We start from the raw sequence: 14,074 nt of genomic DNA, 5'->3' as shown, positions 1-14,074 counted from the left end.
TCTACGCAGACCTTAGCCGGTAACGTGAGTCGGCTGAGGTAAACTGCCCTTTGACCTGCGAGGCACTTGCCTCGTCCTATCGGGGAGCAGCAGCCGGTCCCTCCCCTTGGGCTGCTCCAATCGGACGGCCGTGCCTCCCTCGGTGGGTGGGTTTAGTGTTTTAGCCCGCCCTTGCTCACGTGACCAGGGAGCTGCCGGTTCCTATTTCATCCGCCCGTTAGTAGACGCTCGTGCCCGCAGTGGCTCTCTCGACCCGGAAGTGGTTCCTGGCTTTGCTTCGTTTCTGCCTGGTCCATGAGGGCTGCCGGAGGGTAGCGGAGAGGACCGTTTCTTCTGTCATCGCCATCCGGACGCCCTCAGTCGCAGACGATGAAGGTGAAGGTGTTGAGCCGGAATCCGGATGATTACGTGCGGGAAACCAAGCAGGACCTTCAGCGAGGTGAGAAGGGGAGTTATTCGAAAGGGCGGCCGGGTTTGTGTTGAGCGTCGATTCTTAGGAAGCGAAGTTTGGTTCCCTTTGCGATGCCGGAGCGGCTTCCATCACCTGAAGGCGACTCCCGAGTCAGGCTGAGTTTTCCTTTTCTCTTTTTTGCATCGTGCGCCTCTTAAGGCTGGGAGAGATCTCAGAGTTGTTCTGCACATGGCATCTTCCAGAGAGTCATGGGAACTGTAGCTTGTCCAGGGTGTTGGGACTTGTAGCGACAAACTGCGGTTCCTATTCTTTTTTTCTTCCTTTTTCTTGCGGTGGGATAAGGGGGGGTTCTGTACTTTTAAAATATGGTTAGTACATAGCTTTGCACTCCGCCCATTATCCAAAAACCACGACCGAAATTGGGGAGGGAATTCTTTTATACGTGTGAAGTAAAATTTGGTGAAGAAAATCTATGGAGCACTGAGCACAGGGGTCTTTCCTCTCCCTCCCCTTCCTGTGACTTGGGTTGCATCCCGTTTGCAGTGATAAGGCCTGTGCCATTTGCCCAGGTTGCTGGCACAATCTGGGGCTTGTGTGACATTATGGTAAATTCTAATCTCATTGCGCAGAGCACTTGGATTATTGCAATGCATTCTGTGTGGGGCTACCCTCCAAGACTTGAAACTGCAACTAGTGATGCGGCAGCCTGATAAGTTAACCAGGACAGCAAGATGTATACATGAAACACCAATCCTAAAAGCAGTGCACTTGACTGCTTATGTGCTACCAGGCTCAACAACATCCTGGTACTGGCCTATGAGGCCGACTCTGCAGGAGTGCCTTTTTCAGTACCAGACAATTTGATCCATAAGATCATTGCTATGGTGCCCGGGGGGGCGGGGACAGACACCCTTTTCATGGACCTCCGAAGGGCCTTCACTAGTGGCATGCTGACTTTGGAAAGCCCTCAGCTTGAAGATCTGTTTGTCCCCCTCCTTGCTTTACATAAATACTGTATTTTTCACCCCATAGGACGCACCGGCCCATAGGACGCACCAAGTTTTTTTGGGGGGGAAATAAAAAAAAAATTATTCCCCCCCCCAGGCGCTTCTGGGGCCGGCAGCGGGGAGAAGCGCTCTTCTCCCCACTGCCCGCCTGCAGACCAGGTCCGGGGACAGCGGGAGGACGCGCTGCGCCTCCCAGCTGTCCCCGGAGCTTGCGGGGCTGGCAACCGGGAGAAGCACGCGTCTCCCCGCCGTCAGCCTCCAAACCACATCGGGAGACAGCGGGATGGCGGCGTTCCGTCTCCCCGCTGTCCCCCGACCTTGTGGGACTGGCGCTGCGGCTCTCCTGAAGCCTGGAGAGCGAGAGGGGTCGGTGCGCACCAACCCCTCTTGCTCTCCAGGCTTCAGCGAAAGCCTGCATTCGCCCCATAGGACGCACACGCATTTCCCCTTCATTTTTGGAGGGGAAAAAGTGCGTCCTATAGGGCGAAAAATACGGTAGTTGTCCGTTAAATACATTTTTGTCTGGTTTTCCTGAATTGAAGTTACTTTGTTTTAATACTTCAGAGCTGCAGATGATTTTTTGGTGCGTTATAATGGTTCTCAGGTTTCTGGATATCTTGTATGTTGGTTATTATATTTTATATATGATACGTGTCTTATGTTTTATATGTTATTGTATATTACTCTAGGTACTCTTGGGAGGAATGGTGATTTAGAAATGTAACTAACAAAAAGAAATAAGAAATTTGCTGAAACATTGGATATAATTCATGAACATGTTCTACATTCTCTGAGCAGTGTTGTTGTTTGCCTGATCACCAGTTTATTGAAATCTCAATTTAAATCAAAATCAAATCAAATTTATTTATTTACGGCTATTAGCCCATAAAATATGTACAAACCTAAAAGCACAGAAACATAAAAACCAATACATCTAACAACAGAAGGGGAAATCTCAATTTACTACATTAAATAGATTGTGTATGTAGTGACTGATAGAAACATATATTTTTTAAAAAATATACTTGAGGGCTGTTTATGAACAATGTATGTTCATTTAAACAGGATTCTTAATTTACTCAAAGCTAGTAAGGCTGATCTTATTAACTACCGTATTTTTCGCTCTATAACACGCACCCGACCATAACACGCACATAGTTTTTAGAGGAGGAAACTCCGTAGGCATGCCACCTGTAGACATTCCCTCCATAACACGCACAGACATTTCCCCTTACTTTTTAGGAGGAAAAAAGTGAGTGTTATGGTGCAAAAAATACGGTAATAAGGGTGTCTTATTAACTAGCTACATAAAAGGCAAAAAGAAGCTTTGTAACAGTAATCTTCTCTGTTGTTTTGTATGTTTGTATGATTATTTGGTTTATAGTTCCACGGAATTATGATCCTGCATTACATCCCTTTGAGGTTCCACGGGAATATACTCGGGCACTAAATGCAACAAAATTAGACCGTGTTTTTGCAAAGCCTTTTGTTGCATCATTAGATGGCCACAGGGATGGTGTTAACTGCATGGCTAAGCATCCGAACAGCTTGTCTACAGTTTTGTCTGGAGCATGTGATGGAGAGGTATGTATAATTGGATAAAAACAACAACCATAAAGTGTCAGATCATGTTTTTACTGTGGTTATTTAATTCTGCAAGAAATAGAACCTTGCATTTCAGTTATGTGTGTGCCTATAACTATGAGCAAGACTGCACTCTCAGTTTTAGTGCTTAGGTGCTATGCCCTGGAAAAAGGCCTATTTAGTGGAAACAAGCTATATTGGATTAAGGATACAGTACTTCAACTATTGCTCTTGTTTCCTAGTGTATGTTCTCCTTTAATCTTGAGACAAGGTATTTGGGGAGAAGAGTAGGATGGAAACCTGTGACTTCAGGAAGTAATGATGCAATCATAGCATGAGGGATTGAATAACAGTAACTGGGTTGGTTTCAGTTGGTGTTGCCTGTGGATATAGCCATGGAAGGTGCCTAGTCCTGCAATTCTATATACAGGTACTAGGAAGTAAATCCCACTGACCTCCTTTGGGACCTGTCCAAAAGCTAAATTATAACATTAAGTCTTAAAAACTGAACCACTAATTAAAAGTTACCGGTTTAACACAAGTCATTCAAAGCTCCTATGGGCAAAATGCTCTGTTTTATTTGTCTGGTTTCTAGCCACAATTTTTTAAAATATTTTTTTTTATTAATTTTCACAATTAAACATTATCATCACACAAGTATAAAAAGAGAAAATAAACAAAAAAGAAGATAATAAAAAATAGGAAAATGAAAATAAAACATTTTCACACCATAATAAATTCATAATTCAGGATTACTTAGATCCCTCAACTTCCCCCCACTCCATTCCCTGGTTCTCTTGTATTTTCTTAATTTATACATGTCAGTAATTTCTAGTTTCTATCCACAATTGAGCAACTTCCTATATTTTGCTGACTGAAATATTGAAATAATGTTATAGTAGGATCACCAATTTTACTTATTCGATCTGATCTTAATGCAATTTGCCAACAAATAAGAAGAAAGGGGGCTGGAAACCCTTGCTTACTGGGCTCTGGATGCTCTCGCGAGATCATATGGAATCATCCAAGATCTCATGGAGTCAAAATCTCCAGAGTCCTCATGTGACTGTCCCAGAGCCCAGCAAGCAAGGTGGAGGGCTTAAAAGCTATTTCCGTAAAGGGTTTACTGGACTCTGGAGACTCACTCAATATACTGTGGGGCCATCTGAGATGTCGGGTGGCTGGGCAGTTCTGGGGCTCATTCTGACTTTGTATGATTTTACCTTTACATGCAACTCCCAGGAATACAACCTTCACATAAGTTGTGATCACACTGTCCTGATCTCTAGATTTCAAAAGGGCATCACGCCATTTTGTAATATTGTTTCAAAAAACAGTATTAACGCTGAATTGTTCAATAACAACATGCTGCTGTTTGTTTCCAATAGGTTAGAATTTGGAACTTGATGAAGCGTGAATGCACCCGTACATTGCAGGCACATGAGGGCTTTGTGAGAGGAATGTGTACCCGTTTCTGTGGTACTTCTTTCTTCACTGTAAGTAGAATAGTGGGAATTACGGAAAAAGATTCAAATGCTTGGTATACTTCTTTTTCTTTGTTACTTTCCCCCATTCTGCATTGTGTTTTCTAAATAATAGACTCAAGTACTTTTATTTTATGACTCTCACTTACTACTACAGCAGCTTATTTTTTATCTAGTTCAGGGACAAGGAATCTCAGGCTTGGGGGAGTGGGTCAAATGCAGCCTTCCAGCCTTCTTTCACTGACCCTTGGGTCTCTCCCCACTCTCCTTAAGTGCTTTTGCCTGGTTGAAATCTCTTTGAACTGCAATAAAGCTTTTGCCTGTCTGGAGGTAGAAGTGTTTTCATAGAAACCTCTTGACTTTTGTGTGGGTGGAATGCAACCTCTTGTACAAAGGTGAGAGTTATTATGCCCATTTTTGCCTCTGACTTTACCCAAAAAGTTGAGCATGAGGGAATGTGATCCTGCAGACAGAAGAAGGTTTCCCACCTCTTTAGGTTTTACTCTTCCATACTAATGCTACTTTCTTGGAGCATAAAGCAAGCCCAGGGATAAGCCAATTCTTCAAACCACTCCTGCTATTTCAGAAATCTGTTGCTTTCTTTGAGTTTGAAGAGCAGGCACAATGTTCAAACAAATGTGTTCTCTGTTCGAAAAAGCTATAGATTTACATATCCTCTTATTTAAATATCCTCTGTCACTATTGTAAGTCCAGTCACTCGGTACAAGTAATTCTTTTGCCTCTACAAACAGTTCAATAAAGTAATGGAGTCCTTGCACTGCACTTCAGCATAGTTAAATACAATCCCTCTTTAGTACAAACACCTATCTGCTGGTGACTATTGTGAGACTTAAAATAAATTTATGGGTATTTTTTAATACCTGTTGTGCAGCCTAATCCAATTTGTATTTAGACAAAAGTAAGTCCCACTGGAGTACTTGCATTGGCTTTCAGTCTTGGGATAGATGTGTGGGAATATTTGCAACACTGTTAGAGATAATAACTCTTTTTCATTTACTTTTTCATTTACTTGCAGTGTTCACTATGTTATTCACAGAAATAGAGTTGCTTTTATAGCCCTTTTCCATAGAACTTTAAACATGTTTAGGCATGCAGCTGGAAGAACAATAGATTTGTCACTCACAATCAGTGAGTGAGGTCCCAAATAAGGAGATCTGGCAATTAAAAATGACGAAATATGCAGAGTTAGCGGGTCTAACAAGTAAAATAAGAGAACAAGAAAATCAAGTATATAAAGAGGAATGGAAAAATTTTGTGGAGTATTTGGATGCAACTGTAAACATGTGCAAACGTTAGTAGGATTAAGGTAAATTCAACAATATAACACAAAACAAAGGAATAATAAAGAAATAAGGGAGCTAAATGGATATACAAGAATAGGTGGGATGGATGGGAAAATTAAAGGAACCAGGGAAGGGGAAGTTGTAAATGACTGGGAAATGTGTGTGTGTGTGTGTGTGTGTGTATATATATATATATATATATATATATATATATATATATATATTTGTGAGAAATTTGTCATTCAGTCTGCAAGAAATGCAATCTGGCACCATGTTTATCATCACTTTTAATTTGTATACTGTACCTTCTTTCTATTTTTACAATACCCAAGGTGGTTTGCAGGTTGAAGAAACAAAGAATGTACACCTTATAACAATCTAATCCAAGACAAAAATGTGATAATAAAACATAACTTGAAAATAAGCAACCTATATCAAACAAAGTAATATTCAACAATCCATTAGAATAGTATAGAATAATATTAAATATCACATATGAAAATTAAACAGAAATCCACTCTTAACAATTATAATAAATAATTTCTGAACTATAATCAATAAAACAATGGCAAATCACAGTGCATAAAATAATACAATACAAACTGAGAAGGAGAGACTGGAGGGTGGGGCAAGGCAGGTGGAAAAAGGCCTCCCTGATGAAGTCTCTCCCCTCACAGTTCTTCCTCCAGGAAGTAAATTTAAGATTGACTATGCACACTTGTTACTTTCACATAAACGTCAGAAGGACTGAATTGTAACTCTCTTACTATGAATGCAATGTTTTCTCCAAAATCATTAGGTTGGTGATGATAAAACAGTGAAGCACTGGAAAATGGAGGCGCCAGCTTATGGGGAAGCAGAAGAACCACTAAATACGATTCTTGGAAAGGTATTACTTTATTCATTGTCTTGTTTTGCTCTCCCTTTCCTTCTGTGTTTAAAGATTCAGATGAAGGTATTGTTTTACTTGAATACGAGCAGAAAACTATTGACCTTGGATCTGTAGTGTCAAAGATGATGTAGGTGTCACTGAATGCCGTTATCGGAAAATATTCCCATAAGCTGAGTGCCCTTGCAATGCTGGTACAAAGCCTCTGTATGAGTTAGTTTATTTATTAGAGTTTTATACTGGCCTTCAACAAAAATGGTCATGGGTTGTTTTACAAAAAAAAAGAGAAAAGAAGCATAAAACACCTTAACCAAAATCATTAAAATAATTATCATAAATTACATAATTGGCATAAAATACCATAAATTTGAGTTGTCACATTTGTCAGCCACTAAAAATTCAGCAGGAAGATGAGTTTTCAACCCAGTATCTGGAAGAATACTAAGGGTGAGATTTAGGCACGGAAAGACCACTGAAAAGGCTGCAGAAAGAATCAGGTTGTAATTTCCTGCCATACCTCTTGTGTATTTGTGCCCTGGTGCAGTAAGTTGTAGAATTCAGCTGCATATATTCATGCTAGTGATAATTAATCCAATTTCCTTAAAGTTCAGCAAATAGGTGTGATATTTCCGTAATAAAATTTTCTGGATAGTGGATTAAGCTACCATTTAGCTTTTAAAAAATAGGTCCACTCAGGTATAGTGACTTGCTATCCTGTTGCCTCTGGTGGGATTTTATTTGAAAATGTGATAAAAAAAGCTTGTGCACACAAATGGGGAAAAAATGGTTGCAACTTTTGAAGTACTTGTAGAGCTGTACCCATGGTTAACTGTATTTTTTAAAAAAAAATAGCTATGCTGTACTGTTCTTCCTAACCAAAGTTACTGGAAATGACTAGCAAAATGTCTGAATAAATAAAACAGACAATTGAGACCTTAAGGGTCCCTCATGAGATTGGGTTTCCTTACTGAGATTGCTGCTGTCTCTTGTACCTGCTGGCACTAGATGCAAGAGGGTGATGAGGCAAGGGTGTTTACAAGCCTCCACCCTGACTTCAGATGTTCCAGCTGTTACTCCGCTGCTGAATTTCTGGGTCACAGGAGGTTTCAGAAGAAATAAATCCTGCTCAGCAATGGTTGCTGAAGCACGACTTCCTTACTCTGACTGTTTTAGATGTCTCTTGCAGTTCCTGGCATTGGCACTAAGCACAAAACCCTCCGAGTATAAAACCAGCAATTCATTGTTGGTACTGTTTTTTTATATTTGCATTTTAAAGACTGTGTACACTGGAATTGATCACCATTGGAAGGATCCTGTTTTTGCTACTTGTGGTCATCAAGTTGATATCTGGGATGAACAGAGAACCAGTCCTTTATGCTCTTTGACGTGGGGAGTCGATAGCATAAGCAGTGTCAAATTCAATCCAATTGAGGTAACAACTTATTTATATCCCGTATTTTTCGCTCTATAACACGCACCTGACCATAACACGCACATGGTTTTTAGAGGAGGAAAACAAGGGAAAAAACATTCTGAATGAAACAGTGGGTGTATCATTTTTGGGCTTCATGCTGTGGCCACAGACATGTGATCTGATGGTGAATTTGGGATGACCCAATGCAAAGATCCTGAGAATCCCTGTGGATCCATGCTCTGTAACCACGTTTTTGCACCATTGCAGCCCCAGGCAACAGTGGGTGCGTGATTTTTTTGGTGCAGGCTGTAGCCATGGACATGCTATGTGATCTGATGTTGAATTTGGGGTGACCCAATGCAAAGATCCTGAGAATCCCTGTGGATCTATGCTTTTTAACCACGTTTTTGCACCATTGCAGCCCCATGCAACAGTGGGTGCGTGATTTTTGGGGGGGCAGGCTGTAGCCATGGACATGCTATGTGATCTGATGGTGAATTTGGGGTGACCCAATGCAAGGATCCTGAGAATCCCTGTGGATCCATGCTTTTTAACCACGTTTTTGCACCATTGCAGCCCCAGGCAACAGTGGGTGCGTGATTTTTTGGTGCAGGCTGTAGCCATGGACATGCTATGTGATCTGATGGTGAATTTGGGGTGACCCAATGCAAGGATCCTGAGAATCCCTGTGGATCCATGCTTTTTAACCACGTTTTTGCACCATTGCAGCCCCAGGCAACAGTGGGTGCGTGATTTTTTGGTGCAGGCTGTAGCCATGGACATGCTATGTGATCTGATGGTGAATTTGGGGTGACCCAATGCAAGGATCCTGAGAATCCCTGTGGATCCATGCTTTTTAACCACGTTTTTGCACCATTGCAGCCCCAGGCAACAGTGGGTGCGTGATTTTTTGGTGCAGGCTGTAGCCATGGACATGCTATGTGATCTGATGGTGAATTTGGGGTGACCCAATGCAAGGATCCTGAGAATCCCTGTGGATCCATGCTTTTTAACCACGTTTTTGCACCATTGCAGCCCCAGGCAACAGTGGGTGCGTGATTTTTTGGTGCAGGCTGTAGCCATGGACATGCTATGTGATCTGATGGTGAATTTGGGGTGACCCAATGCAAGGATCCTGAGAATCCCTGTGGATCCATGCTTTTTAACCACGTTTTTGCACCATTGCAGCCCCAGGCAACAGTGGGTGCGTGATTTTTTGGTGCAGGCTGTAGCCATGGACATGCTATGTGATCTGATGGTGAATTTGGGGTGACCCAATGCAAGGATCCTGAGAATCCCTGTGGATCCATGCTTTTTAACCACGTTTTTGCACCATTGCAGCCCCAGGCAACAGTGGGTGCGTGATTTTGGGGGGGCAGGCTGTAGCCATGGACATGCTATGTGATCTGATGGTGAATTTGGGGTGACCCAATGCAAAGATCCTGAGGATCTATGCTTTGTAACCACATTTTAAGTGGGGAGGGAAGGAAAAACACAGAAGGGACAAGGAGCAGGAGAGGGGTGTGCAGAGAAGCAGCTGGCTAAGAATGCAGGAGAGGGGTAGGGAGGAAAGGAAGGCAAAAGTTTTCCCCCACCCAAGCCAGCCAGCCAGCCAGCCAGCCATCTCTCTCTCTCTCTCTCTCTCTCTCTCTCTCTCTCTCTCTCCCTCTCCCTCCCTCCCTCCCTCCCTCCCTCCCTCCCTCCCCCCCTCTCTCTCCCTTCCCCCCTCTCTCTCCCTCTCCCCCAGCAGCACCGGAGCTTGCCTGGAGGGGAGGGGCTTTCCCTGCTCTTTGTTCCGTTTCAGCAAACACAGCAAGGAAACAGAGAAGGGTGGGCAGTAAGACCCTGAGGCAGAATGCAGGAAAGCAGCCGCTTCCTCTTTTCAAGTTTCGCTTCTCTGTGCAGCGTGCAGCCCCGCGATTTGATTTTTGCTTGATTTTTCAGCTCCAGGGACCACACATTCGCTCTATAACACGCACAGACATTTCCCCTTCCTTTTTAGGAGAAAAAAATCTGCGTGTTATAGAGCGAAATTTACGGTATATTCCACTGTAAGTACTGTCACTAAATGTTTTAGTACCAGCAACATAGTCAGCGTCGCTGTATAAAATGCAGTTGTATATCCTTTTAGAGGAGTTGGAGGATAACTTGGGTAATTAAAGGTGAAGGAAGATAATGAGTGAGGAGGTTGAAAAGACTGCAGAAAGCACAGGCGATGGCAGAACTCCATGTCTGTGCTTGTTGCAAGTAGATTGTGAGGAAGGATTTTGGAAGGAGAGAAATAGTTTGATGGACAGTGAGGAGGTGGGGGTAGATGGACACAGAAAAGGCAAAGGGAGCAGAACACAAAGGTAGAGATCTTTAAAACTAAAAGTATTAGATTTCCCAATTGTAAAGTAAGATGGGGTCATGAACCCTAAAAAGAGCATCTGTTAACTATACATATCCAAGGATTGCACTCATTACATACACTGAGCAGTTTTAAGAGTTCCCCTGTCATTCCTTCCACCCACTCAGACTACTTTTAGATTCTCCTAGGTTTTAAAATCAGTTTAAAAGCATGAGATCTGGGAAATGTCTTGAGCTTTATCCCTTCCACATTATCTTCTTCTTTTTTAGCAACAGTAGATTAAATAAGATAGCTTATGTACTGCCGCTGAAAATTACACTGTTTAAAAGATAGGACTGCTGGTTTAAACAAGTCCTGTATATATTATACCTTTTTCAGTTAGCAGTTAACAATTTTGTTTAAGAATTTTTTGTTTTTGTTTTTTGCTTGACGATATTTACATTACTTGATATGCAACTGATTTTTCAGATGTACCTTTTGGGAAGCTGTGCTTCAGACAGGAATATTGTGCTATATGACATGAGACAATCAACGGCATTGAAGAAGGTAATGCAAAATCTTTAAGATCCTGTGACTGAAGTGTCTGTGTATGAATTCCCTGCACACGCCTTTTCATTTTGGAAGGGAAGTTATCTATTAAGTTTCACTGCTAAGGAGCTCCATAATTTTCATAGTTCTCGGTTGGGTGCAATATTCTTTTAATATAGAATTCTTTGACATGTAGCATATAGAAAATGTAGCTTTTCTGAGAAGCCTTTGCCCACAAGGCTGTTTCCCCCCACATCACACCCAAATAAGGTGCAAATAAGGTGTGCAAATAAGGCAGATAAATATTTGACTACAAAGGAACAGTTGACAGACTTGAAATGTGCTCCCAAATGTTTCTTGGCAAGCGGAGATTTCCTTTGGATAAACAGGACTTTTCTAGCTGGATAAATGGGTCTTTACCACAAGTCTCCACTTGCTAGGGATTAAGTCTTGTTTTAAAAGTATTTGTTGTTTTTGTGTTTTTAAATGTTTTAAATTTTATGTAAATTGCCTTGAGGTGGTGGTTTAAAAGGCGATTAATAATTTAATGATAGTGCAAATAATAATAATAATAATAATAATAATAATAATAATAATAATAATAAAATAATAATGTGGTACATTTTATATTTGACACTGGGATTGGTTCCACTGGGGAGCTCCCACGCACAACCAATCCCTGCAGAAAGCGGGGCTTGCAGTCATTGCTGATCAACTGATCTATACTGACAGCAACCCCTACCGTGTTTGGCTGCACTCCAGAGTTGCCTATTGGGAAGCTCCGACTGCATCTTATCCCTGTTGAAAGCAGAGGATCAACTAAAGGGATCTTTCATTGCAAGCTGGCCTGAGTTCAAGCTGGTCTACTTTCAACTGATGCCATGGTGATGTCAGGTGATGGATGGGTGAGCACCCGCCTATCAAAAGTGGCCTTTGCAGGGGGGGCGGGGTAGGGGAACACCTGTTGGGCTGTATCCAGTTCCCCACCCCTGCTTTAGACTACTGTAGGGAGATAGTGGAGGTATGAAGAATGCTTTGAACACAATACCTACCCTTGGAACTCTTTGCCTGTTGAGATCAAGCAGGCACCTTCACTGCACTCTTTTCGACGCCTGCTAGATACATTCTTGTTTAGACAATCCTACCCAGAAGCTTCGAAAGTTGAGGTCATTATAATCTGTTTTAGTATCCTTTTTTAAAAAAAGGTTTTTCAGTATTGCTGTATATGTTTTTTGATTTTATTGTTTTACCTATTTATACACCACTTTGAGGTTTTTATAATCAAGTGGGGTGGGTGGGTGTGTACACACATTAAAATAGTGCGGATTTGGAAAAGGACAGTACCATGGGACCTCTCCATACCCTTATGTGTCACACTTCCTTATACAGTGGTACCTCGGGTTAATTCGTTCCGGAGATCCGTTCTTAACCTGAAACTGTTCTTAACCTGAAGCACCACTTTAGCTAATGGGGCCTCTTGCTGCCGCCAAGCCAGCGCTGCACGATTTCTGTTCTCATCCTGAAGCAAAGTTCTTAATCCGAGGTACTATTTCTGGGTTAGCAGAGTCTGTAACCTGAAGCATATGTAACCCGAGGTACCACTGTACTAATTTCTGTTTCTCTTAGGTTGTGAGTCAGCAAGCTGGAGTCTGACTTTTTTAAACCTGTGTAAAACACTTAGGCTCCCTTTTTCCGAAATGTCACTGCTGTGGAAATGGAACATTTCAATACACAACATTGTCTGTGGATTAGAATAGATCATACAACACAATTGAAATTTTGTTGGTGTGGTTCAGTTCATGGTGTGGTTTGTTCAGTTATTTGGTAAATAAATGGTACAAGATCATGGTATGCAAATAGTTTCCCCACCGAAAAGGAGATATTCGAAGCCTCTTCAAGGTTCAGTAAAGGTGAAAGGTATTCACTGACTGAGGATAACAAACTTCCTTCTTTGGCTTACAATATCTCCCAGCTGTCGCTACTATTGCCTTTTAGAGTGGGACCGTACAGCATATGGACTGCTAAAGACTTTTCAACTAATCAGCCTTCTGCCAAGTAGGGGTCTGGCTAGAGTAAGTTGTCAGTTTTATCCCTTCAGCAGAGGATCAGGGCAGTCTCTTTTCATTGCCATCTGGCTTTTTTTCAAGCCTTGTTACAGAGTTTCTGATCAGCAAAGCAAATTACTACCAGTATGTTCCAGGGTCTGCATTTAAACCAGTTAACATAATTTCACAATATCTACCCTCCATAGAAGTCTACCCCAAGTAAAAGAGGAGTGTCCAAGCCTGTAGTTTTCATTGGTGAACTACATGTACATTTCATTGGTGAACTATTACCTCAGTAAAGGAATTGTCATCATATGAGAAAAAAATATTGTGCATTATAGTTCTCCTGATAGCTGTAGAAGTCTAGGTGAGTTTGAGATCATGGGACCTGTATTTTTTTTAGTAGTCCTGGCTTTTGTGAACAAGAATCCATTGAACAAATACACTTGATGATATCTTGTCATGAGTACCTTATTTTGAATCTGCAGTTCTTGGGCTGCATCCTGAGTAGTTTTTTGTTTTGTTTTTTACTTGTCAGTTTCTTTACATACACTTTGTTTTTGGGAAATTCTTGATGCTGACACCAGCATATTCTACACCTTGCACAGGCATGTTGGGAACTTGTAGAACTTGTACAAGTTGTTAATACATCTGTATAACTTCTAGTGGTTATCTGAAAAATGTTTGAAAAATATTTAAATTTTCTCAGGTTATCTTGGATATGAGAACAAATACGCTTTGCTGGAATCCCATGGAAGCTTTCATTTTCACTGCTGCAAATGAGGACTTCAAGTAAGAATTATTGTTGCCTTACTTGCTCTCTATTTAGACTTCTGTAGTTATTCAGAACATTTGTAATTTTAAGTTTTGACTTCTGCTTTGTGCAAGGATATGATTTTTATAGAAGTTACAAGGAGGCTGTTGGATTTTATCTGGAATCCAAAGAGCTACTTATTTAAATTATTTTTACTTGTTGGTTTTTCCATCTGTGTGGACCTTCAAGATGTCCAGTATATGACAATCAATTTGACAATTCCTTCAGGAACCCTCGGGGGAG

At 41.5% G+C, this 14,074-nt stretch overlaps 1 protein-coding gene across 2 annotated transcripts in view; it reads left to right on the top strand.

Moving 5' to 3' along the window:
• The first annotated feature begins 298 nt into the window (after positions 1–298).
• Positions 299–14,074, top strand: part of DCAF13 (DDB1 and CUL4 associated factor 13) — a 22,932-nt gene continuing 9,156 nt past the window's right edge. Inside the window, exons 1-7 of one of the 2 annotated variants that reach the window (XM_083749282.1) lie at positions 299–439; positions 2,804–3,003; positions 4,392–4,499; positions 6,591–6,680; positions 7,957–8,112; positions 10,913–10,990; positions 13,727–13,809. In XM_083749282.1, coding sequence (XP_083605408.1) covers positions 370–439; positions 2,804–3,003; positions 4,392–4,499; positions 6,591–6,680; positions 7,957–8,112; positions 10,913–10,990; positions 13,727–13,809 — 785 coding nt within the window. In that variant the 5' untranslated portion in view covers positions 299–369. Of the gene's footprint in view, positions 440–2,383; positions 2,553–2,705; positions 3,004–4,391; positions 4,500–6,590; positions 6,681–7,956; positions 8,113–10,912; positions 10,991–13,726; positions 13,810–14,074 lie in introns of those variants that run through there. The other variant, XM_083749283.1, reaches the window with a different exon arrangement.

The sequence above is a fragment of the Podarcis gaigeae genome (genome assembly GCF_964106915.1).
Source record: "Podarcis gaigeae genome assembly, chromosome: 7".
Taxonomy (NCBI): domain Eukaryota; kingdom Metazoa; phylum Chordata; class Lepidosauria; order Squamata; family Lacertidae; genus Podarcis; species Podarcis gaigeae.
The sequence above is the reverse complement of the archived record's forward strand: the minus strand, read 5'-3'. Positions and strand labels throughout refer to the sequence as shown.